At 39.5% G+C, this 26,302-nt stretch overlaps 1 protein-coding gene across 7 annotated transcripts; it reads left to right on the plus strand.

The window, feature by feature from the left end:
- Positions 1-239: 239 nt before the first annotated feature.
- On the plus strand, positions 240-22,062 carry med25 (mediator complex subunit 25). 7 transcript variants are annotated; one of them, XM_041971251.1, is made up of 20 exons: positions 240-376; positions 1,991-2,125; positions 2,215-2,260; positions 2,364-2,488; positions 2,588-2,686; positions 3,352-3,472; positions 3,693-3,849; positions 5,222-5,346; positions 5,494-5,569; positions 5,783-6,033; positions 7,872-7,973; positions 9,754-9,839; positions 9,915-9,972; positions 10,082-10,189; positions 11,145-11,321; positions 18,999-19,115; positions 19,383-19,454; positions 20,269-20,439; positions 20,538-20,661; positions 21,373-22,062. In XM_041971251.1, the coding sequence occupies exons 2-20, from the start codon at positions 2,001-2,003 to the stop codon at positions 21,474-21,476; spliced, it is 2,244 nt and encodes a 747-aa protein (XP_041827185.1). In that variant the 5' UTR covers positions 240-376; positions 1,991-2,000; the 3' UTR covers positions 21,477-22,062. The 7 variants fall into 7 exon arrangements, with proteins under 7 accessions (XP_041827185.1, XP_041827204.1, XP_041827194.1 ...); XM_041971270.1 differs by having other exon boundaries at positions 20,541-20,661; XM_041971260.1 differs by having other exon boundaries at positions 19,002-19,115.
- Positions 22,063-26,302: the final 4,240 nt, after the last annotated feature.

A 26,302-nucleotide genomic window follows, 5' to 3' on the forward strand; every position in this document is an offset into this window, starting at 1 on the left:
TATATATATAAGCACTTTCCAGTGAGTTTGTGAGTTTTCAGTTAGTTTGTGACAGAGTTTGACTTACCTAGCTTGTGATGAGACGACGATGTTTTCTCGACAAAAACAGTTTTTTAATGTGTTCGTTCAATAATGACTTCATTGAGATAACGCTTTAAAACCTGAGCGTGGCGGCGCTGCGACTCGAGCGTTCTGTCTATAAGTAAAAAGTGGCGAAGAAGAATTTCCCATTAGCGTGCGGATCATGGCGTCACTTCCGTAAATTGTACAACAAACGCAAATGCTATTCTGTGCTTTCAGTTTTAATTCAGAGTAAATTTACGTTATATTTAGGTTTAACGGATCCCACGCGCCTACTGACGGGTTGCATCGCCAGGTTGGTCCACATCAGTTTTCGGTTAAGTGGTAGATTAAGGTTGTTTAAACTGTATTAGCTTAAATATCTTATTAACGGTTTTCAATGTAGCTAATGCTAAATTAAAAATCTCTGTGCAGATCAGCTGTTAGTGATGTAGCCTTGGTTTCATTTACTTGCATTTTTTGCGTTTTTAACCCTTTAATATAAAGGTACAGAGGCGATTGTCCCGAAAAGACTGAAGTTCACCTTCTGCAATAGTAACAGTAGAAAGCTGCCAGAGGTTCACATCTTTCTGCTTCTTATAGGAGAGCTCCTTCCCAGTTTAGCTTCAAAATGTTATTTTAAATTCGTAATAGAAGTTTGAGTGTAAACTGAAGCAAGATAGATAGATAGATAGATAGATAGATAGATAGATAGATAGATAGATAGATACAACAAAAAATATATTTATTTTTTTTCACTGCTGTGAGGAACATTGAACGGGAATTTGTGGTTTTAAAAAAGACTCAATACCACCCTGATTGTGGCATTGCACAATTTAATTTCCTGTCAGTCAAACTACGAGAATGTTTCTGATTTCTTTTAAGACTTAGTGAAGCGGACTTGAGTAGCAGTTTTTCGCTTTCTCCTGATATATATAAATATATAATATGTATACATATATATATATATATATATATATATATATAGCCTGTGTGCTTCAATTTCTTTGGCTGCATCTGTAAAAAAAAAAAACACACACGCAAAAGCACATAAAAAGGCCAATAATAAGACTGTTTCACAGAAATTAATCACCTCTTGACAAGGCCTATTTCTTCTGCCTCCAGTCTGAAATGACATGACCCAAATAAATGAAGTCTATCTTCACAGCTACAAGGAAAGAAAGCTGAGACATGTGAGATAATTAATTGTGTCAGAATCAGTATATGTGTTACTGTGTCAGAGTGAATTCACCTGGACCACAGTAGAAAATGTCAATGGTTATCTCCTCAAAGAGTCCCTCATTGCTTTCAGTTAAAATTAGAGGACAGCAGCCACAGGTAGTTTGTATTCATTATGTAGGTATGCTTTACGTTAAGACTGCTGCTTCCTGGTTTGGACAGAGCTCTTCTGTGCACAAATCTCATGTTGCCCCTTATACAGGGAAAACTTATCAAGAAGAGATTAAATTGCGTTTTTGCACCAAGAAGGTGATTCCCAAAGAGCTGTTAGCCAAATGATAACATATCTATGGTGTGTAGCATATTCCTTCAAAAGTTCGAGGAAACTGGACAAGTGAAGGAGAAAAAAACAAATTGGTGGGCCTTTAAAACAAAATAAATCTTACCCTTAAGAAATTAACTGAAAGTGACATATTTAAGATATAGAGGGAAAAAAACAACGACCTGACACAGGACTTGAGATAAACATTTTCTGTTTGCTGAAGCCAAATCAGAAATGGTTTCCATGGAATCCGGTGGCTGTCGAGAGGCCATTCTAAAAAAAAAAATGCTGTGTGTTTGTACATGTTTCATTAAATTGCAGCCACTGTCATATAGAAATGAGGGATAGCTTCAGACTTTTGCCCTGTACTGTATAATTAAAGTCTTTCTTTAAAACATACATGGACATACATATGTTCTTTATATCCAGATCGGGACTCATGGAGCCCTCCAGTAAACCTGGCTCCAACCAGGTGGCTGATGTGGTTTTTGTCATTGAAGGAACAGCGAACCTTGGACCATACTTTGAATCTCTGAGGAAAAACTATATACTACCAGCTATTGAGTAAGTACCTTGAACTGATTGCTATTCACTAAGTTGTGTATTTTGTGTTTTAATGAATCAGCATCTGTGTTATGTGCCACCAATCTTAGATATTTCAATGGAGGGCCCCCTGCAGAAACAGATTTTGGTGGAGATGTGAGTGTTTCTCTAATTCCTGTTTTCATTTTTAAGTTTACACTACCATTGGGTTTGAAGGTGGCTGGGATTGGATTATTTCAATTTTTTTTTTTTTTTGCAGTATGGAGGAACACAGTACGGTCTTGTGGTGTTCAACACGGTGGACTGTGCTCCTGAGTCATACGTCCAGTGTCACGCACCAACAAGCTCTGCCTTCGAGTTTGTTTCATGGATCGACAGCATCCAGTAAGTTGCTGAAATTTTTATAAAGTAGAATCGTCGTTTAGTTTAATATTGCCCTTTGTTTATCAGAAATAAGTTTTATTTACATGTGTTTTCACCTAGGTTTATGGGAGGTGGAGCTGAAAGCTGCAGCCTGATTGCAGAGGGACTTTCTGTGGCGTTGCAGCTTTTTGATGACTTTAAAAAGATGAGAGAGCAAATGTACGGCCTTTTGGTTTCATATTGCCACCAGATTCTTCTGATGTTCAAAGTTGCTGTAATATTTTTGCTAGGGATGTACTGATAACACATTTTTTTTTTTTGTGGATTCAGTTCACCGCTGTGGCAAAATAAGCTTCTCTCACAGAGATAAGGCATGAGTAGTAGCTTTGTCATTAATGTGATGAAAAATGTGCACGCTAATTCCTCAGATCCATTTCTTTGCATTAACATGTTCATTTTGACATCCCTCGTTTTTCCACATTGGTATCTGGTTCTGTAGTAACGGAACACTTTTATGAATACTGAGTACAAAGACACGCACATACCGGTACTATCGAACAAATACCTGATACTGGAATCGGTGCATCCCTAATTTTTGCTGTTTTAACCCAAAGTAAATCGTAATCATCTTAAAAGCCACAGAGGGAGATCATTCCACTTTTTCTTAAAAATTAAGAATAACAACCCCATAAAAAGTGCTAGTAATCAGTATTTCTCTTCATATTCATCAGAAGCAGCTGACAGTAGTTCAGTTTGAAAGTTATTTTTTAAAAAATTAAATTTTGTTTACAGTTGCTTGTTCTAGTGTTTAGTAGTTAAAATTCTCGTAGTGTCTCTTTCAGTGATAAAATTGTTGACGCCTTTCTGTCTGTGCGCCATTGCAGAGGTCAAACACACAAAGTGTGTGTGCTGCTGTGTAATTCTCCTCCATACCTGCTCCCTGCTGTGGAGAGCGTCAGTTACACCGGCTGCACAGCAGACAACCTGGTCAAAATCATCCGAGATGTGAGTTACTGTTGACTTTAGACCTACCAGTTAGCTTCACCTTTCCACCACTACTCCCTGATCCCCTAAAGGAAAAGGGACATCTTACCTCTGCATAATTAAACAGTTACCTACTTGTATGATAGATATTTGTTTAGAAATGAAAGGTCTTTTATAAATTAGGTAGCACTTTAATAACTAGGTTTTAATGAATATAAATACTTTTTTTTACCTTTTGTAGAGAGGAATTCACTTTTCTGTGGTGGCTCCTCGGAAGCTGCCTGCTCTGAGGTCTTTGTTTGAACGGGCGTCTCCAGTAGGAGGGGCAGTCGAGCCTGTTCCTGACTATAGTCAGGATCCCTTCCACATGGTTCTCGTCAGAGGCATCTCGCTTCCCGGTGAGAAAAATCATTTATGAGCTTGTTTGACCAGTTTATCCATTTCATTTAGAATGTGGAATCACACCAAACTGCAAAATCATTTGACCATAAACACGGATATGATTAACAAATGTTTCATAAATGAGTTTTCTTATGGTGAAACCTCCTGTAAAAGGTTGAATCACAATCAGAAAACCTTCGACAGAATGATTCAATAATAATTGCTGGTAATGGCGGGACAAAGTTAGTGACTAGTTGAAAAGAAAAGCTAAACTTCTTGCCACTCAGGGAGCCGTTGGGAGATTCAGGGCCTCACAATGGTTCACCACTTTTCCAACCCTGGGGGCTTAAACTCAGGTTGTCCAGAGCCAGCCCACCTCTGTAACCACTACGCTAACATTCCCCAATGTGCTAACACGACAAAGCAACAATCCCAACCAAAAAATCCTCTCTGTTCTTTAAACGATACATAAAAACAGCATATTAACTCTGGATTTCTCTTTGAACAGTCAGAAAAGGCTACAGGTCCTCTACTTGGACTTGGAAGAGTTGTTTCTGTAAACTACATTATAAAATTGAACATTTCTTTTGAACCTCAGCAGGGATTTTTAAAACACAGTTTATCTACCATTTTAAACATTGTTTTCGTTCAGTGCAAATATTGCACTGATCGGACAAAATGTTTCTCTTGAAAGTGGGGCCATTGAGAGATCTTTATGATGAATTAATTGATGTTAAACCCTGTGATTAATTATGAAATCATGAAATCTTGACATCTCTACCAGGATTAGGTGGGTATGCTACAGAAAATGTAAAGTATACGTGTATATATAAAAAAATTATAGAACACAGTAATTGGATTGTGTGATTATGAAGGGGTTTTGGGAATTTTTGTATTTATGTGCGTTATCTGCAGCAACATGCAGAATGGTGCAATTGCTTACAGCAGTGGCAGCTGCATTCTTGTAAGCTTCTTATCTCCAGACACACTTTGGACAGAATGGTAGACATTTTATTTCTCAGGACTGCAAACGACAGGTTTGCATTAACGCTGTTTATCTCTTAGCATGTGCCTCTATTTTATGTGATTTTCATTGTGAACAAGCTGTTTTGATTTCCCAGAATGTTTCTTTTTTGCTCCAGTTAGGACAGTTTCCTGTTATTATTTTTTTACTAATGGGGTTGGAAGATGCTGAATGTTGATTTTCATCCTTAGATGTTAAAGTAAAAAAAAAAAAGATAGCTGTTGGTTTTTCTCACATTTCTGTGTGAGTAGGAGTGATTATATATAATATATAAGCATCTTTCCCTGTTCACAGAACAGAATTCAGTCATTTTATCTCTCAAATACAAAAAGAAACCACTAAGCTTTTTTTCCCACTGTCTTTAGTTTCCTCAGGTGGAGGACCGGGGCCGTTCAAACCTGTCCTCCCTCCTCAGCCGCTGCCGAACAGCCAGCCTGTTGTTGGAGCTTTGCCGGTCGCTCCACCCATCAACCCAACCCACCATTATCCGGTAACAGACAAGCAGCCACCAGCATGTGGCTCCCCGGAGGCCAATTCCCACTATCAGCTTTTGGCTGTGTTTGAGTTTATGTTGTTTATATTCCATCTGTAAAACCTTAAAGCAAACATTGTCTTCATTTATTCTGCTTCCTGACAGAATTCGAACCCCCTGAATGCTGCTCAGATAGCTGCACAGATTGCCGTAACTATGGCCAACAACCAGAAGAATCACTGTAAGTTAGCGGTAGATTGTTGGCCTTTGTGAGCCAAGTTTGTGAGTGTTTAACATTGAAGTATGTTTTTCTTTGGTTGGAAACCCATTATCTGAGACATAGAAGTATAGAATAGAATAAAATAAGCCTTTATTTGTCCCTCACCAGAGTCATTTGCATTAATAGTGTGTCAACAATGATGACATTCCTCCTTTTTTTTAATGGTCCTTCTAGTCACAGGAATGGGCAGTCAGGGTTCTCAGTTCAACAGTCAGCCGACCATCCCACCAGTTCCTGGAATGAAGCTCAGTCAACCCATCATGTCAACAGTTACCACACCAAGCCAGTCAATAATGCCGCAAGTTCCTCCCAATCAGCCACAGCCAGTCCCACCCACCGGACAGCCGGCACCCAGTCAGCAACCACAAGCACCACAACAGTCCACAGCAAATCCACCCACGGCACCGTCAGCACAGCCCAACATGGTACAGTTATTATATTCAAGATAAACAAATACCAACAATGTATTTAAACCAAGGGGTTCCAGTGTTGGTTGTTGTTGCATGGTCACTACTTTTGAGGCAGCCCACTGTGCGATGTGGGTACGTTGTCTTTCACTCAGCATCTGTAAATCCTACAGAACTCACAGCTAGAGATTAAGAGTGTCTGCTATACTGGGTTAGGGTTTGCATGGTGGATTTATACTATAGGTTGTTTAATCTTATGTACAGAGTTGCATTTGCTCTCTGATTCTAAGCTTTGAAGTATGCTAAGTAGGGCTGCAACTAATGACTATTCTGATGGTTGATTAGTCACCGACTATTAAAACGACTAGTCGACCAATCGGATTATGTATCTCATGATTATTATAAATGGATCTTATTTCACTTTCAGCTTTGAAATCTTGCATGAGGTTGTTAAGTAAGTCCGACGTGCCTCCTCTTTAAATGTTCGAGCATTGCAGACGTACTTCCGTGGTACACAAGGTCCACTTTACAAATCTCACATGTATTTAATTTATTTTGTAAGTTTAACGTGAAGTTATCCCAGACTTTTAACTTTCTCCGCCGCGGTTTTCCTCCCTGGTCAGCCACCATATTTTTCCCCTGGTGGACTTTATTGCGCATGTGCAACTCTCAGCAGAGATAAAAAAAGAAGACAATGTCTCACTCTGTATTTTTTTCCCCTCTTTGTGCATGTGCATTGTGCAACTCTCAGCAGAGATAGGATTAGAAGACGATGTCTCACGCTGTAGTTTTTTTTTTTTTTTTTTTTTTTTTTGCCGACAATAGTCGACGGCCAAATTCGTTGTTGACTATTTTTATTGTCGACAACGTTGACTAATCGTTGCACCCCTAATGCTAAACTAACCTTACCATCTTCAGTCTGTTGCTTCAAATGTGTGGATTTTTTTTTCTGTTATTGTGATGTGCTATTTAAAAAGGCTGACAAAACAAAGTGTAACATTTTAACCTCATGTCTAATTCTAGAAATGGGATGCTATAGTTGATGGTAGAAATGTTTTGTAGCTTCTTGTCCGCAGCTTTCAAATCATTTTTATTTTATTTTTTTGTTCTTATTCAGGTAATGTTTTCAGTCATTTACTTAGTTGCCACACGGATCAGAGGAGCTACATTTTTACTCTTTTCCAACAAACTCTTGCTCATATGTGTCTTTGTAAAAACTTGATGTAATGTCTGTCTGAATATGTCTGTATGTCTGGGTTTGTTTGAGGGTCTGTTGTTTGTAGATGGATACATACATGTGACCAGAAGTCAGCATCTTTTTTTAAAAGAGAAGAGTTGAATATGAGACTTTCCTTTTAGATGGATTTTTTTTAAGTGAAATATCGTTTATTTCACATTGAAATATTTTTTAAGACCTTGGCCTTCTAGCTTTTAGATATTTTCATATGTAAGCAATTTAAAACAAGCGCAGGACTGTAGTTTTTGTTGCAGCAATGCAGCAACCTTGGGTCTGAATTTTACCGACTAACACATTAGCTGAAGTCTATCAAAAAGAATTTTAAATGTGAGCTCTACTGTCAGAACAAGGAAATATTAATTTCCCTTTTTGCCAGCAGATGCTGCAGTGTTATTTGTCTTCAGATTTTTGAAAGGAATAATAAATAAAATGAAAGAATAATTTTAGGGTTTTCCACTTAAATCAACTTTACAGCGTTTTAATTTCATATTTCTCTTGCAGACTTGTGTTAGTCACTGGGTTTTCTTTAGAACTGAAAAGCTTATGTATATTTCCAGTCATTATCCTTGCCTTAAATTGTACTGATGGACATCATCTAACCACCTCCTTTCTTTTATAGCCTGTTGTTGCCGGAGGCCAAGGTAGCACCACTTCAATCGTACAACCTCAAGGCGTTGCAAATAAGATCGTGGCATGGACTGGTATTCTGGAGTGGCAAGAGGTAACGCAAAGAGTTTCAGATTGTGTGACAAAACTGTGAGGAACTGATCTAAGCTCTCCACACAGTGAGGATAAAGGTATTTTAAAAACCAAAAAGGTGATCATTTTAAGGATACATTTCTAGCGGCAGACAGAAGATTTCTGTCTGTCTTTGAAAAGTAACAGAATTTGCGTAACGGCTAAAAAAAAAGGTAGATTTTTTATCTACATAAACATTTATGTCAAGGTATCTTCTTTTTGCCTTTCTTAAATCTATTATTTAAACAGTTTTTCGTGTTTTAGGAGAAGTTAGGAGGAGTTTTGTCTGCAGGAACTGGATAAGGCATTAAATTGTAGAGGAGGTCTCTGTTTAGGAGAGCCAAAGAAATATTTCCCTCATGTTTTCAGGATTAAAGAACGGCTCAGAAGATGTTTATATTTCATCATGCATATGTGGGGATCTGTCTTTCAATCTTACTTTCAGCAATTAGAGGATGATCTGATTGTTTTTGTGAACTTGGATGGCCTGTCATCTTAGCGACGCATCAGCTTGCATTAAATCAGAAAAAAAGGGCTCCTGTGATCATCACTGTCTAAGATCCATCATGGTGGTGTGTCTTAATAACCACTTATTGATTACTGTTCAGTATGATTAATTGCACATCTTTTTGCTGTCCTGCTGTTTTGGGTTAGGCACAAGGTCAGATCGATCAGGTTTACGGTTGCAGTTCTGAGCCAAGACACTGGAAGTTGATGGCATTTATGTGACACTCATGAGGTCTTCATGTGTTTGCATTTGGTGGACAGGCTTGGATCAATCCCATCTATGGACAATAGTCCATCCTCCCTCATCTGTTTGTCAGAAGTATTGAAGCCAGTTAAATGGATAGGGAAGCGAATGGGAAGCTGTGGAAAGTTTGAACCTATGAAAACGTGCAGTCACACTGAACAAATTGAGAGCATGAAACATTGCTCTTAATCCCCATCTTCCTCCCACAGTTAACTCATTGGGGCTTTCAGTGCAGGAATTGATTATTTGCTGGAGCAATTTGTAATGTTGGGAAGAATCACACTGCAGAACTTACAACTCATTTGGAGAAAATGGCTGTTGATAAGTAGAGGGATGCCAATACCCTTGGTTTGAGCTTACACTGAGCATAGTGTTATCAATATGTTTTGTTCTGTATCTTTTCTGACTTTACATTTTCATTTACTAAAACACTTTTAAATCCACCAAGATTTAAGGTCTATTGGATTTTGTTACAGTCCACATTGTTGGCTCCATTCCTTTCCTGCTTTTGCAAGCTCTTGAAATAAATAAGCCATTTGTCCGCACTGCATGCATCTGTAATTGAGTGTAGTAGACTTGACTAATGTGTGATTGATTAATCATTTATCCAGTATTGATGTCCTGAAGATGAGATCTGGCAGTTTTCCCAGTGGGAGTTTCTTCTTTTTAATTGCTTGTCCTGATTGGGGTCACTGACAAAGAACTGAGCAGGACATACGACATCCTTTCTTTTTTTTTATCAGCAATCTTCTCTAGTTGCACCCAGGTAGTTTTTAAATCCCACAGCCTCTACAGGACATTTGGATTTTTTAAAACAGCTGCAACAATGTTTTACCTCCATTACCCCGCCTCAGACATCTCTTTTCTCTGGCCCAAATGAGTTGGTGTTACTGGAGAACCACTTTTGCTAGGTTGGACCCAGTGGTTTGACATTTGAAACAGAGAGAAGTTGTTAAAAGTTACAGCATTGAACTCCTTTCTCATTAACTCCGTTATGTTTCCTTCTCTGCAGAAGCCCAAAACCTCGTCTATGGATTCAGCTACCAAACTGACACGTTCTCTGCCGTGCCAGGTCCATGTGAACCAAGGAGAAAATCTGTGAGTAATTAAGAAAACACTAATCTAATCTGTTTGAGCTGTGATCTTACAAATTCTGTTTTTGTCTCTGAACAGCAACACAGACCAGTGGCCACCGAAGCTCGTCATGCAGCTGATTCCACAACAGTTACTGGTGAGATGCTTTTTTTTTTTTTGCTCATTAACTCGTTACACTCACTCTTTCTTTGCAGCAGTGACATCTTAATGGATGATGCATCTACTCTTGCCCGCTTTTTCTGCAGACAACCTTAGGTCACCTCTTCAGAAACTCTCGGATGGTTCAGTTTATCTTCAACAACAAAGACCTGGAGTCACTAAGAGGCTTGTACCGCATCATGGCCAATGGCTTTGTGAGTGATTAGGTTGTATTGAACATGACTCTAGAAGGTGTTCTTGGCTCTTTGATTTATTTTAAAGCTACATCATTTCATTTCCACTGTTACTTGTTTTTTATGTTTGTTAATTAGGAAGTACTGTTAGGAAAGAGGACATGTGAATAAAATTTAGTCTCTTTGGTGAATTCAAGGCAGACTATGAGTTAAGTTGCCACCATTTACTAATTATCAAACAATAGATGTAAGGTATAATGCCCGACGAGGTGTCCATTATCATAAATTAATGGATGAGGCGGAGGCGTGAACCGTCCGACGTAAAGTCCATTAATTTATGATAATGGCCACCGCAGAGGACATTAACCTGCTTATACTATGGTCATTTATGAAAGAAATAAATATTAAATAAATTATTAATGCGTTAGTGTTGTTTTTTACCGTTAAAATCGTGCGTTTTTCACAAGAAGCAGCTGAGTGGACTATTTTGGTGTGACGCGTTGCCACGGTAACCGGCTGTAACACAGAACCTGCGGCTCGTCGACCGCAGTTAAGTTACGTGACACAAAGTCTCATTTCAGAAGACGGGTGCAGCTCTTACAGCTTGTGTGTATCCAGAGGATGATGCGACATTTTGTTTCAAACAGTCCACAGATAGTTTCCTACATCGTTCAATAAGCCTGCAGACTGCTCTGATCTGGTGCGTCTGCAGCCCGGCGTTGGAGTTTCTGTTGCCACGGTTACCAACTACCGTTTAGTCAGCGCAATAATTTACAGCAATAAAGCTATTTGGCCGGAACTTCTTTCATAGGTGTCTATTCTCACTTTTTAATGGACACCCTCCAGCCAATCAGAATCGAGTATTCACCCAGACCATGGTATAATTAAAAGTTTTGTCCTCAAGCCTAAGCCCATCACAAAATTAAAGCTGGCTCCCATGTCAGGGTCTTGATCTGTCCTGTCACCCTCGCTGCAGGCGGGCTGCGTCCACTTCTCCTACAATGGCTCGCCATGTGAAGTGCGGGTGCTGATGCTGCTCTACTCTTCCAAGAAAAAAATATTCATGGGCCTCATCCCCAACGACCAGAGCGGCTTCGTCAATGGCATCCGGCAAGTCATCACCAACCACAAGCAGGTCCAGCAGCACAGAGCGGTGAGTACTGCCAGGAGGAAGAACTGGAGCACATATCTGAGTGGTCAAGGCACCATTTGTAGGGGTGGCGAGTTCCATCTATTTCTTCTCTGCTTGTCTAAAAACAAAAAGTCACCCCCTTGATTTAACTAGGCAAACTGGTTAGACAATTACTGCAAGGGTAAACTGGCAACAAGCTATTTAACCCCAACTGCTGCAGTGAGCAGCTTCTCATTTCTTTAACAACCATGTGGTCATGGAAAAGATTTTAATGTTTCAGAAGGGTCAAATTATTGGCATGAAACGAAGAGGACATCTTGAGATGCTGAAATTAAGAATTTGCTGAGAATTGTCCGTTTTATTAAAAACTGGCAGTATATTGGAGAACCCTAGTCTTCCAGGAAGAAATGTGGTCAGAAAAGAAAGTCTTGAAAGATAGCAATCCGTGATCACTTAAACATTTTGGTATAATCAGATGTTAAAAAACATCAGTAGAACTCACAACTATTTTAATAATAGTCATGATAATAGAAGGGCGCCTCAAGGGATTGGGACGAAACAGCTATGTAGCTTTAAGAGAACCTTATTAGTGAGGCTAACCAAGGAAAAAAATGACTTAAATTTGCTAAAGAGCATAAAATCTGGGCAGTGGAAGAAGGTCATGTGGTCTGACTCCAGATTTACCCTGTTCCAGAGTGATTGTTTGTCAGAGGACAATGAAGTGATGCATCCATCATGCCCAGTGCTTACTGTACAAGCCTGTGGGGAGTAGTCTGTGATCTGGGGTTGCTGCAGTTTGGTCAGGTCTAGGTTCACCAACTTTATGTGTCCAAAGAATGAGGTCAGCTGATACCTGAATATACTTAATGAAAAGGTTATTCCATCTTCCCTGATGACACGGCCATATTCCAAGGTGACAATACCAGGATTCATTGGGCTCAAAGTGTGAATGATGGGTTCAGGGAGCATGAGATGTCTTTTTCATAGATGGATTGGCCACCACAGACTTTAACCCCACTGAGAATCTTTGGGATAGGCTGCGCTTCGCACAGCGTTCCGACTCTCCCATCACCACAACAAGATATTGGAGAGAAATTATTGCAACTCTGGAGAGAAATAAATGTTGTGCCATTGCCGAAGCTTATCGAAATGATGCAACAGAGAATTCTATTGAAATCAAAGCTGAAAGAGGTCCAACGAAATGTTAGTGTGACCTTTTTTTCTTTTTTTAACAGCAGTATATTTTCCCTTCAATACCACCTCCTTTGTTGGCTCAGTGGGTCAGTTATGAATCTCCAGACCACTTCTCTGCTACACACATTACATCAATATACAGTCAGTCCCAGCTTGAAACTCATATGCAAAACGATAGGAGACAGGAGACCAAAACGAAATGAAAACAAGGAGGTGTTACACAGGTGTGTCAGTGAACTGAGGTGCTTTGCTTCAGGCATGATGTTGCATTTTTGATGACCTTTCTTTTTTCAAACTCACTGTCTGTGCAGCCACTTTATTGCAGGCTAATAGGGTTAACATTGGCAACAGGAGCACTATATGACTCCCACATACTTTTGCTTATTAAACATAGTCAACCATCCATGCAATCTTCTGTACCCTTGTTATTCTATTCACACCAAACATCAGTTAAAGCAATAATCAAATAATTAACTGGAAAGGCACTTGTCTTCTTTTACAATAACTGTGCAGTATGGTTTTATTTTTTACTATATAATGCACCAGTAACTTTATAAAAACAACATGCACTACTTGCTCTGCCATCTTTGCAAACACATTTTTAAAAGTGTTAAGTTGTGAAATTCAGCTTTAAACAAGCAAAGTGCTGGGTAAGAATTAAACTTGCAGATTTAGATTATGACTATCTAAAGCAATGATGTGTGCTAATCTTTGAGGATGTCATTAAAAAAAAACCTGATGATGAGGCCTTCAAGTTGTAAAGGTTCGTGTCTCTGAGTTCAGTAGCGGTTAAAAACACTGCTGCCGTGTTCATATGACATGAAAATATCACTGTCTGTATTTGCTCATCTTCATCCCCTGAGACTAGGTGATTTAAATGTGTCCTGTGAATTAGCAGTCTTCTCCATCATGTGGTTCCACTCCAGCTTATTGCATTCATGGAGAGGTTCTCTTAAAAAAAAAAAAAAAAAAAAAAAGCCCTGTTCTGCCCTTCATCTGACATCAGGCAACAAATTTTGAAAATTGTTTACGCTAGTGCCCCCTGCTGGTCATCTCACACAATAAGTATTCATCAAGGAAGTCCCTTTAGATTTGTGTAGCAAGTCTGAGACGTGCTGCTACTATTCAGTGGATCAAACTTCTACATTGAGGCCTTACAAATGATCCCATGAGTGTTGATTTTGCAACCAGTTTCACCTGGTGGTGGTTGCTAGGAGAGGATCTGAAAAAAAAAAATTAAGCTTGGTGTGGTGTCAGTTTGGAGTGAGTTAGGCAAATAGTCTGTTTTAATGTTACAAGGTGTTTTTTTTTTTGTTTGTTGTTGTTTTTAAATAGATTAGATTCAGGTACTTATTATTAATGTTATATTTCTTTTTTGATATTATAATGTGACCAGACAATATTTTAAGAGGGGTCCTTTGATATGTAATGTAACTTTTGTGGGGCATTTCTACGTAACTGATGATGTGCACAGTCAGTGCTGGAGTTTAGATTGTTTTTTATTATGATTATTAAAGTTGTTAAAGTTGCTTCCTTGGATTGTTTAGTATGGAAACTCATGGTGGCCATTCCTGCAGTTGTTTAGTTATGGTGCCGTCTCGAGATCACAAAACTACTATTCATGTGAGAAGTTAATTTTTTCTGATTTATTTTGAAAATTTCGCTTTTTCCCCCCAGATAACCACTCTGTACTGGTAACTGTGAGATAACAAGCTTCATTTTCTCAGTTACAAGAGGCCAAATTCAAGTTTAGTTCAGCTCAGTTAGTGCCTCAGCCTAAAGCAATATTTCAGATTTGTACATAAAAACTCCAAACTTTTTATTATTTTTTCCCATCAAATATTAAACTTGGGCATAAATGAATGAACACAGCAAAAACTACGCCAAACAGGAGTCATAATACCTTAACATGTCCAAAAAGAAGCAGGACAAAGCTTGTTTAATCCCTTCCTTCCCAATGAACATTACTATTGCTTCTTGTTTGCATCTGCCCTCTATCACAGTTACAATTACTTAGAAAAATAAAAAATAAAAAATGCCTGCACATTTGTCAACATATATATATATATATATATATATATATTATGGCTGCCATATGATTAATTAATCATGATTAATCACAACTTTCAAATTAATCATGATTAATCACTATTCGCTATTCTTTATGCCTTAAATTTGCCTGTTTTTACTGCCTTGTATCAACAGAAAGAGCCAATGCTTAAAAATACTTAATGTTAACTGACCTTCTCTTGGGTAAACATCGGATGTCCAAGGGTCAGTAAATGCAGCATGTAATGTGCTTCTATATGTTGTTCTAAATCATCTCTACCATGTTCTAGATCATAATTCAGAATTCATATATCATCATCTCACCAACTTTTTCCATGGTGAAAAAAAAAAACCCAGCAGATGTGACGACTGAAGTTAAACAGCCAACATTGATGAAGACACTCTGATAAAACTGATGATCTGAATAAACACATTTTTTCCTTTTATCATTGAAGTGTGTTTGTGCAGCAGTGATAAAAGTCCTACAGCAGCATCACCCAAAGTAAACACCTGTTGATAAACTATATCATTGGCTGTTTGTTTTACAAGTTTTTCTTCACTTTTTTACTTTAGATAATAACTTTAATTGTAATAATTACATCAATATTTCATAAGAGCTAGACCTAAACAAAGGTCTCATTTGTGACCCCCTTTTCCTGGTCAGTGCTCCTGGCCCCCATCAGAACTTTTCTAGACCTGCCCCTTCATAGCTGAAGTATAAATCCTTTCTACAGTACAGAGTTAAACCGATCAGCTGAGAGCCGTCGCTGCACAGAGACAACCAGAGATCCACTAGAGCAGACACGCTGGTGCAAAACACAGCTGGGCTGTTGCAAGTTTAAAAAAAGAATCCGGGAAAAGTGCGGGTGTGGAACCCTCTCACCGGGAAAAGAGTGGGTGTTAAAACACCCCCATTTTCCAAAGAATGTGTGTTAAAACACCCCCATTTTCCACGAAGGCGACGTCCATGGGTTGCTCCATTATTGCTTTATTCTATAGATCGATCTGGCTGATCTCTATCGTGCTTCTCCACGCCCCGCTGTCATAACAGAGAAAAGATGGATATATGGGGCTTGTCATGCCTCCGCGAAGTCCGTTAATTTATGATAATGGCCACCTCGGAGGGCATTATCATGCTTATACCATGGTCCATTAAGAAAGAAAGAAATAATAAATAAACTATTAATTTGTTAATGTTGTTTTTTACCGGTAAAATCTTAAGTTTTTCACAAGATGCGGCTGAGGGGAATATTTCGGTGTGACGCGTTGCCTGGTAACCGGCTCAAACACAGAACCTGCAGCTCAGTCGGCCGCAGTTATGTTACGTGACACGAACATTTCAGAGGGCCGGTTCAGCTCTTACAGCTTGTGTGTATCCAGAGGATGATGCAACATTTTGTTTCAAACAGTCAAAGTCCACAGATAGTTTCCTACATGTTCAATAAGCCTGCAGGCTGCTCTGATCTGGCACGTCTGCAACCCGGTGTCTGAGTTTCTGTTGCCACGCCACGGTTACCAACTACCGTTTAGTCAGCGCAATAATTTACAGCAATAAGGCTATTTTGCCGGAACTTTTTTTGTAGGTGTCCATTATCACTTTTTAATGGAAACCCTCCAGCCAATCAGAATCGAGTATTCACCCAGACCATGGTGTGTTCTTTGTGTGTACAAATATATATATATATATATATATATATATATTATAAACATAGACATACATAAAAAATAAAAAGTTAAAATATTTAATAACACCCAATCACAGCCTACTCTGCATGTGTCTCACAAAAATCATATTCTCATAATGCATTTTAAATTGGATCATGCCTAGATCTTTTATTGTTTTTTTATTTTAATTTAAGTTTTGTTTCTATCGCTCCCAGATCCAACCTACCATGACAGTCTTAGACCCAATCTGTCGCTTGGTTTGCATTCACATGTGAGATATTTCCCATGACAGTTTATTTGATGCTTGCTGAGATAATTGCAGTCCAGTGATTTATTTGCCACTTATACTTGTTTTGGGTATTTGTGTTACATATTGATTATTTGGGAGTATATGATTTTAGTCCTACATAAAGCTAATAGGAACCCCTTTGCTTTATGTCAAACATTTTATAATATGTTTGTTGATGGCTAGTTTTGCTTAACATTTTTGGATTAAATAAAGGAAAGTGTTCATGTAGATGTTTTTTTTTTTTGTTTTGTTTTTTTTTCAATGCATTATTTTTTTAAGTTTCAGATTTGTTGGTTTATGTCATTCATTTGAGTTTTGTGAGGACAGCAGGTGCAGTGTTGGTTCTGGGCTGTGAGACAGTAGACGATGCCAGCTCATCAGGCAGTTCAAAGGGGAGATAATGGAGGATACAGAGAAGCAAGCAATGGCTCAGCACATAAAAAGAAAAAACTGGAGCATGAACTGAGAGGTTTGAGAGCAGGGGATGCAGAAAGTCCCTCAACTTCAGCAGGAGCTACTGGAAGGGAAACAGAAATGTGCAGCAGGATAGAAAGCTGCCAACTTTTTCAGAGAGATTGGACACTATATACTCTGACTTTAGATGAGTGAATTGACCAGACGAGAGAGACTTTGTGCAAACAAGAGGTAGGACTGAAGAAGTGGGCCCAAACAGTGTTTGACCAATTGGAAAAAGCTGCACTAGGATAAAGTTTCTACCAGCTGGTCAGAGAGAAAGGGTTTAGATGTGTACTGTTGTGTTCATGATTATGTTTTACTGCATTGATTTTTCAATAGAAAGCAGCAAGAAGTTTTAATTGAGTCTTTGATTAATTTGATGGGTAAAATTATAAAAAAAATTTGTCATGCAAGTACAGTAAAGCTTTGAAGGATCCCCTGGTTTGTTAGGGCTAATAGGCTATTTGTGAGGCTAAAAATATGGACCATTTACCATTTAAATCGGAAGTTACTAGAAGGAATGGTCATTTATGTTTATGCTGAAGTTTTTCCAATTTCTAATGAAATGCAAGCCCCCTGTAAAAGTATAGACTAGGGTGTGTGTCCCCATACTCGCAGCAGATGGAAGCCAGTTTATTTCAAATGTGAAAACTTCTAGTAGTTTGTTCTGTCAAAAGCAAGCAGGGGCAGGAAAGTGCGGAAGTTTCTACTTCTGAGACGTGCAGGCCGATGGAGATCTAGAAGACATCATCATGCAGAGTTGCAGGAGGATTGTGAAGCTCTAATGGTTAGATGTTGGTCACATAGTTGGGGACAAAACATCTAGAGGTGAAAAAAGAAAAGGTCCAGATTTTAGGTTGTAAGTGCAAGGAGATAATAAGCCCTGTATGTGGCTCATATTTCTGAATGAGCATCAGGGCAGAAGGAAGAATAAATAAAATTCTAATAAATGTTTGTTTTTGTGCATCATCTCATATACAGTGGTACATGTATACATTGCTAATAATTTAAAAATAAAACATTATTAAAATTTCAATTCTGAAGTTATGGTTTCTCATGCAAAGCCACGGAGTGGCGTCCTGCAAGAACGAGACTTTACTTTGTCCCTTTTATAGCAAGTCTTAAAGGAATATTCTTCCCTTATTAGTGGTAATACCGATTACTGAGATGAGAGCAGGAGATGATTCACAGGCAGCGAAGGAGAAACAAGCACTTTTCATCAGTTCCCTCAAAAGACATAAAGCTATGCGTCACACTGCTGTTGCTGGTCGGAGAACATGCTACGTATTAGCAGAATTTCAGGGTTATTTGCTCAGATTTGGTGAAATGGATGGGTCAGTCTGGATTTAATAAGTTTTGCTTGTTTTGAAGATGAAACACCCTTCATTCCCCTTTCTATTTTCTTAAGTGTGGAAGCTTAAAATCCACTGCAGCACCTGTCATCCTGACTGATTGCTTTGTAAGAGCAGGACTAGGCAGATAAAATGGAAATGAGAGTTTATGCAGGTTTAATTCTCAGTAATCAGAGCCTAAAACAACAACCGCAGCTTGCCTCCATTCTTGTTGCTGTCACCATTTCTTATGTCGAACCGCAGATGGACATGGCATGTGGAACTTTTTATTTATTTTTTATTTCTCCTTTCTATATTATGCTGGAGGCTTTAGTAATCAAGCTGTGGTTTGTTTAAAACCATGAAATCCAAAATGGCGGCCATGTCAGCAGAAGGTGCTTAATGTTGAATCTTGGTTGACCTCCTTGTTTGTTTTTGCTTTCAATCAGCTCACTTAATAAAAAGTGGAAATTCAGCCTCACATTCTGACATTGTTAACAAAGTTAATCTTATTTACATCTAGCAAATATGTGTTCTGTAAATACAGGTTATGCATTAAATGTGTCAGAATATAAAGTGTATTCATACATCCAGAGTAAATTATTCTTTTAACTTTTTTTTTAATGGAAATAACTTGGTGTAAATGACATGTTTTATTTTGTTTTGTTTTTTTTATTTAGAATTTTTACTGACTGTTACGTCATTTTGCTTTAGCAGCAGTTATCCAATGCAGGAGGTCCAATGCAGCCTGGTCAAGTTCCCCCCAATCAGAACTTTCTCAACAGGCCCCCGGGTCCTATTCCTGTTTCCCACAGTAACGTCCAGCCGCAGGTAAATAAATCCACCTGTGTTTGCGTGTCTCACGCTTTTTTTTTTTTTCTCCTCCACATCTCACACTGCCTGATGTTTGTAACTTGACTGCGTGACTGCTTGCTGACTTGCTGATATGAGTGCATGCCTCATAGTAACTCTTGTTTCCTTCACCGTCCTCCTTCCTTTTTATTTTTTATTTTTATTCATTTTTCTTTTTTGTACCTCACTTGCACTACCCCCCTCCCCCCTCCCCCTCTCTTTCTCTCTGATCTGTCCTGCATCCAGTCTGTGGTGGTGGGTATGCCCCCTGTTAGTCAGGTCTCTATTATGGAGGAGCAGCAGAGGCAGAACAACATGGTGAGAAGCCAAGAAGATCTTGAGAATATCTGTTCAGGGATCCCATGAAGAATAATATAACATAATATAAAGATTTTAGTGGTATTTGTAGTCGTAGTAACAGTAGCAGTATTTAGATGATTTTAAAGTCATTTTCTTACTTCTTGAACTTTGCACACACTCCTTCACAGTGTAAAGAATTGTGTGTTTGACATGTATACATACACTAACTTGCCATCAGTTCAGTCTTACTGCTGAGTGTCAGGCTGGCAGACTGACAATTTCCTTAACGCATGTCACTGTTGAACGTGCCTGATGTAGCATGCCCTTAAAACAAAACAACATGTTTAATTAATAACATGCATGTGCAAGTTTGTATATTTTATTAAGTAGAAGCAGTTTGTATTCATTACCATATGATTAACCTCGTCAGAACATATGAGTTCACATATTTGTGTCATCCAAAGGCTGTAGGGAGTAGATCTCAGCTTTACTGATACTGCAGATGTTCAGCATAACTTTGCACCAAAATCTGCGGAAATTTTCATTTTTCTTTGTTTGTTTTTTTTTTTTTTTTTGATTAAATATATAAAATAAAAGTATGATCACATATTTCTTTCCACTCGGTAGAATAACTGGATTTACGTTAGCATTTTTGTTTTTGTTTATCTTTAGGTCAAAGCTGACTTTTATTTCAGCTTTTACCTGGTAGAGGTTCTCAGTAATGAAAAGAAAAACTGCTTTGCTATGCTGAGCTCTGTTTGGGGCAGTCTTTTTCAACAAACTGTAACGTGACAATTCAGAAGCGCTGTTAATATGCATGGTATTCCTTTAGATGACAATGAGAGCAACCGGCCCAACCAACCAGCAGCCACCAGTCAGCGGAGCTCCACCCAACCAGGTTGCACAGAGCGGGCAAGCCCAGCCTCAGGGTCCTATACTGCGTCTCTCAAACCCAGGAGCCAATCCACAGCTTCGCAGCCTTCTTCTCAGCCAGCAGCAGCCAGTAAGAGTTCAACAAATGGATGAAAAGCTTCTCAAACATAACAGCTGCTCTAAAAATCTGCAGATGTTCATGTTAGTCTTCTGTCTTTTGTGTCTTAGCAGCAAAGTGGGGTGTCTCACATGCAAGGCATGATGTCTCACCAAGGCCTAGGACAGCAGTTGGTCCACCCTGCGCCAGGAGGGGGGGCTCAAATGCAAGGCCAGTGGAGGCAACCTCTGGCAGGTCAGCATGCACCATATATGGAGAAATATTTGACTGCTAGATGTGAAAATTTGCTCTTATCCGTCTGTCACTGTGCATCTAAGATAAGATATCTAAAGGTCACATTTCTAAAACAGGACAAATTCTTTTGTCACTAAACAACTGAAGCCTCAGATGTTGACAGTTGGACATAGAAATATCTCTTAAGATCTTTTGATTAAATGTATCGTTCTGCATCTTAACTTTGCTCGACTGCATTTGGAAAAATTTACAGCAATGAGATGTGTCAACTGGTTTTTGCTTGTTAGGTTAACCTGTGCACATTGTTTCTTTACCTTCTTTTGCATATTGACTTAAAAAAATTCCATAGAGGTTCTGGTTCATGTGTGCATTGATGTAAAATGTAAAATTTGTAGCCAGGTTGGTGTCTCTTAGTGGTTTAAAAAGGTGATATACTGCATTCTCACACTGCATCCTCCTAAAGGGAAAAACGTGTCCCCTGCCTGAACTCACTGGCCTCAATTTGTGTTTAATCTAAGCAACTCATGTGAATGAGGCCTAACAAATATCCTTGATAGAAAAACTGCTGTTTGTGCACAATCTTATGTCTGATCACTAATTGTTAGTCAGGTTGGACTTTACTAGAAAAAAGAGCAGAGATCCATACATTTCACCTAGATTCCTCCTCTCTGAAAATATTCTGAAAATATTTTCTTCTGTTTCCATGTGCAGGTCAGATGCTGATGTCTGGAGGTCAGAGAGGAGTCGTACCCCAACAGGGCATGCCCCAAGTCTCCAGCATCATGGAGGATGAAGTCCTCATGGACCTTATCTAATCAGGCGCTGCGGGCTTAGAGTTTTTTTTTTAGTTGAATTTCAGCAGCCCTGCCAGTTTGGACCCATAAATCTGTTCCTTTCCTGCTACAAATGTTCAACATAATTAAGAAATGAATCCTAAGTAGTTTCTTCTTCTGTGTGTTTTTTTTTTTTTTTTTTTTTTTTTTTTTTTATGGGACTGAGCAGCTGGAGTTAATTAGGGGCAGACAATGCCAGCATTAGTTTTTCACATAAATGCTCAAACCGTGGGCAAGCTAATCCCTCATGCTCCACACTGGATTGATCCTGTGGAAAGAGTCAATTATAATTCTCATCTTCTGGTCTATAAGTTTTGTATATTGTCATTGCAATCTGAAGACGTGTATTTTTTTTTTCCTTTTAATTAAGATTTACCTTTTTCTATCTTTTTTTCAAGTTGTTTTATTGGAATGAAATAAAATCATTATGGGAATGAAATAATATCAAGGAGCATAGATAAATGAAACGTTATGTAGTGCTTGTGTTGGCCAGCTGAAGTCTTCCCAGCCTGCACCCTCTGTGTTCCTGCAGCTTGGACCTTTTAAGGGGGAAAAAGAGAGAGCGAGATACTGAAATAGACACAGTAATAGATAGTTCAGTGTCTCTTTCTGCCAAATAGTGTCACAGTGTTAATTTTAACTACTCCAATATGTCGTGGAACCATAGAGGGGCCTCCCTTTGCCAACTAGTTCTACCAGATGGCATCAGTTGGCCATGTTTCCATTGGCATAATGTACAGTCAGGCTGGCCGCGTGTGTGCATGGCACCGATTCCATATATGTGTTCACAGCCTGCTTTCGCAACTCACCCTCAGATGTAAGCTTGATGCATTCATTTTCAATCTTCCACTTCAACAAAAACATGGACCTGTCATGTACCTGATGGTGACATGGCTGCTGGAGCTGCAGAGCAGGAGGACGGGAAGACGCACATGAACTTTCCAAACAAACATATCAGTTTTTGCAGTTACTTGAACACACTGTGTACACATGCACGCTCACCAACAGGAAGTGATGTCAGACCCTGTCACCTGGGAGACAGAGACGGTTGCTAAGAGACCGTGACAGTGGGTTCTTGTTTCTGAGCTTTTCCTCAGCTTTGCTTTCACATGGACTCACACAGATAGACACTAGTCCCTCAGTGGCTGGTGCTCATCCCTCCCATCCCTTAATGACTGGCCGGCCCTCCTCGCCTGGCTTAGACTTGCTTTATCTTCCTCTCTCTCTCTCTCTTTCTCTCTCTCTTTCTTTCTCTCTCTCTCTCTCTCTCTCGCTCTCGCTTTCTTTCTCTCTCTCGCTCTCGCTCTCTCACTCTCCTCATCTTCATCTATCAACCCCTGTCTTACTATGGAACTATTAGCGCCTGTCTGAGCTCATAAGTTTTTCAGTATCTCCTTTATTAAAGGCAAAAAATTCCCTTATGATGAACCATAGTCGTAAATAAATTAGTAACTAAACTGACCTCGAGTCGTCATTGTCACTTAGCAACAACATCCCTGAAAGATGCTAAAGCTTCATAAGCCTGTTACTTTTACTGTTTGTGTTTAGTCAGTGGCATAGCTTCATCTCTTAATAGTGATCCTACCATGTAAGTTTTATTGTAATGAAGAATACACCCTAAAGGAGTAAGTTAGTAAAATCAAATAAACATAATATAACAATCTAACAGTGCAGCTCTGGGATGAGGTGGCACGGGAGTTTCTCATCATGGATGTGCAGCAACTTTGTGATGCTATCATGTCTATATGGAGCAACATTTCTGAGGAATTTTTTCCAACTTCTTAATGAACCTATGCAATGAAGATTTAAGGCAGTTCTAAAAGAAAAAGGGGGTCCAACCTGGTAGCAAGGTGGACCTGATAAAGTGACCACTAAGTGTATTTGACAAGAAGGAACCTTAATAATTCCTCCACTTAATCTGATAGTAAAAATAATTTAAAAATGGCCAAAAACAATTTTAAAAAATGACGAATTACAGAAAATAAATAAAAGCAGATCACTAATACTGGTAAAACAGTTAATGCCAGCCAACATGTCAGTCTTTTTCCCATCATAAACTCTCAAACTGTTTCTTTATCACATCGATTTAAACTCTTCTAAACATGGCAAAATTAGGAAAAAAAATTATTTTCTGGTTAAGAAAGGTCTTGTACCTCTGACTCAGTCATGTCCTTCAGCTTCTCCTTCTACAGTACATCTAGATTATCTGGCTATTTTTGTGGGGTTGTGGTTAAACATTTAGTAAATTATTAACATTGATTAACTAGGCATAGTCTTCTTAAGAAAGGTAGAATGTAGGTCAGTAGATAGAAAGTGCTGAGGACTAAGGCCTTATAAGGAAGTTGATCAGCACAGTCTTTATCAGGACAAAGTTGTGTTAGCTACCTCTGGTCTCATAGCCAGAAAAGGACAGGATGGTCTGCCAAACCGCTGAACATCTGAGTTTATGTGAATGGGAGAATGGAAGCTTGTGTGGATGAGATCATTGCTGTTGTATTTATAGGGCAGGACAGGGAGCTGATTTAAAATATGCCTTGTAGAAGAGAGAAAGTACCTTCTGATCATTACGCTGCAGGGTCAGAGGCCGGTCCTGGGGATACCAGAAGCTCAAAAGTCAATAGCAAACTAAGATGTTGACACTGACAGAGAAAATTTGGCAAGTTTTTTTTAACACAACCCTCATACTCAAATGGGGCTACATTTAAAAAGAAAATTAATGCGCTTTCCAATGTTTTATTGCTAAGAAGCATTTTAATAATAAAGAAATAAACCACTGAACAAAGATGTCCTTACCTCTTACGTTTACATATAAAATCTGCAATGCACTGAATGTTCTAATACAAAGCATTGGAGTAGGAATATAGATCCACAACACTGCATAACATTTTAAATTAAACATAAAGTGCACTTACCCTTGAACTTTACATATGATTGAGGTCTGCTGTTTGATAGCGCTTTTTCTGCTTGCTTTTTTTTTTGTTTTTTTTTTCTTCTTTGTCTTAACTGTACATCAGTTTGAGTCCAAAATTAAAATGTGGTTTGTGATAAATTCTGGTTGTTTTCTGTGTTGGTTACTACCATGAGAAAATCATTGGATTGGTTTATGGGCCAGTTGGGGGAGGCTAAGAGCTAGAGATGAAGATTATACAGCCTGGTGGTAGAAGTGCTGCTCAGCATAATAGGGTTTATAGGCCTGGGGCCAGAGTTTGTTTTATGCCCTGCCAGAGGAGGTGTTGACAGGAGTGAGTACTGGAGGAGCAGGATAGACAGTCTTATTATTAAGCCTCACGCACACAGGATGAATGTGTTGTGATGGTCATGGTAGTAGACGAATTTAGCCTGGAAATGTAGACATGACGGAGAGCAGGAATATGGTTTGAGCAGCATATAACACCTGAAATTGAATTTATCTTTATGTCTTCATGGGTCTGGTGGTGGAGATCCACTTGGCCTCAGTGTGGGTGGAACAGTTGAGCTCTAATAGATGCGGTTGCCAGATATAGGGCTGTTTTAATGAGGGAGGAGCATTGGCTTTAGTGATGAACACACAAGGCTGGTTAACTCTATGTTTAAAAGAGCTGCTTCTTTCTCTGTAGGTGAAAACACAGTGTACACAGGCATAAGCATTGGAGCATTCAACCCTTGCATGCAAGTCACCACAGCCTGAATGTTCAATTTGGTATCACACAGGTTGGAATCTCTGCAGCCGGTGGCATGCTGTTTAACCATCAGATACGGATCAGGGCTCAGTTAGGGCCTCGGAGGCTGTGAAGAGTTCAGTCTTGAGACAGTGTGTGCGGAAGGAGAGGTAGATGCAGAAGCAGCGGGAGGAGAGAGGCAGGCGGCCTGCTCTCAACACCACCGGCATAACTGCCCCACTTCCTCTCACCATGCTATTCCAGCAAAGCAAGGCAAAGGCAGAGGTTTCACTCCAGTGCAGCAACTGCCGCTGAGGCCCCAGGAACCAAGGGCCAAAAAAAAAAAACCCTGAATGTTTTTCAACCAATATGCCAGCACAGCATAGCACACAGCAACCCAAGCCAGAACCCAGGAGGAGAAAGTTGTCTCATCCGCAGGGCAGAAGCAGAAATACTAGATGGCAAGCTTTTTGTCTTCATATGAGAAACATTAATCCTCACAGTGGCTCCCATCTTTATTCATTTATCGGCCTGTGGTGTCCACTCAATCAGTCAGTTAAAAGCTGGCCTGATGGAGAGAGCCCTGCACACCCACCCACAGTGAGGGAGGAGAGAGGTGCGGAGGTTACACTCCACACTATATAGGCTGAGCAGACACTGCAGCAGAGAGACAAACAGGGTGGGTTGGAGAGGAAGAGGAGGAAATGTGAGGGGGCTCTTTTAAATAATGAGCTGAGGAGGGAGGAGAAAGGGTGAGAGGGGGAGGTGAGATAACTGGAGGTGAAAAGCGAGCAGCGAGATTGAGAGGTTCAAAGTAAAAGAGGGGAGAGAACAGTCAATATCGAGATGCAGGACGACGACAACACCTCCACAGACTACTGAGGTATGTATGTGAGAGAGAGGGAGGGAGGGAAGAAGAGTTGGAGGAGAGTGTGTGAGTTAGCGAGAGGGAGGGATATCCACTGCACTGTTGTGTGACTGGAAATTTAATAGAGCGAGGGAGGGAGGCAGGAAGGCAGCAGGGGAGGGGGAGAGGAGAAAGGGAGGAAGGAGCAACGCAATGCAAAAGCAATGAGCGAGAGTCGTTGGAATTACAGAAGAGTGGGACAGGCTGCTTGATCTTCACTGCAGAGTGTGTGTGTGTGGGGGGGGGGCACATTAACATGAACA

This window comes from Melanotaenia boesemani, chromosome 2, assembly GCF_017639745.1.
Source record: "Melanotaenia boesemani isolate fMelBoe1 chromosome 2, fMelBoe1.pri, whole genome shotgun sequence".
Taxonomy (NCBI): Eukaryota; Metazoa; Chordata; class Actinopteri; order Atheriniformes; family Melanotaeniidae; genus Melanotaenia; species Melanotaenia boesemani.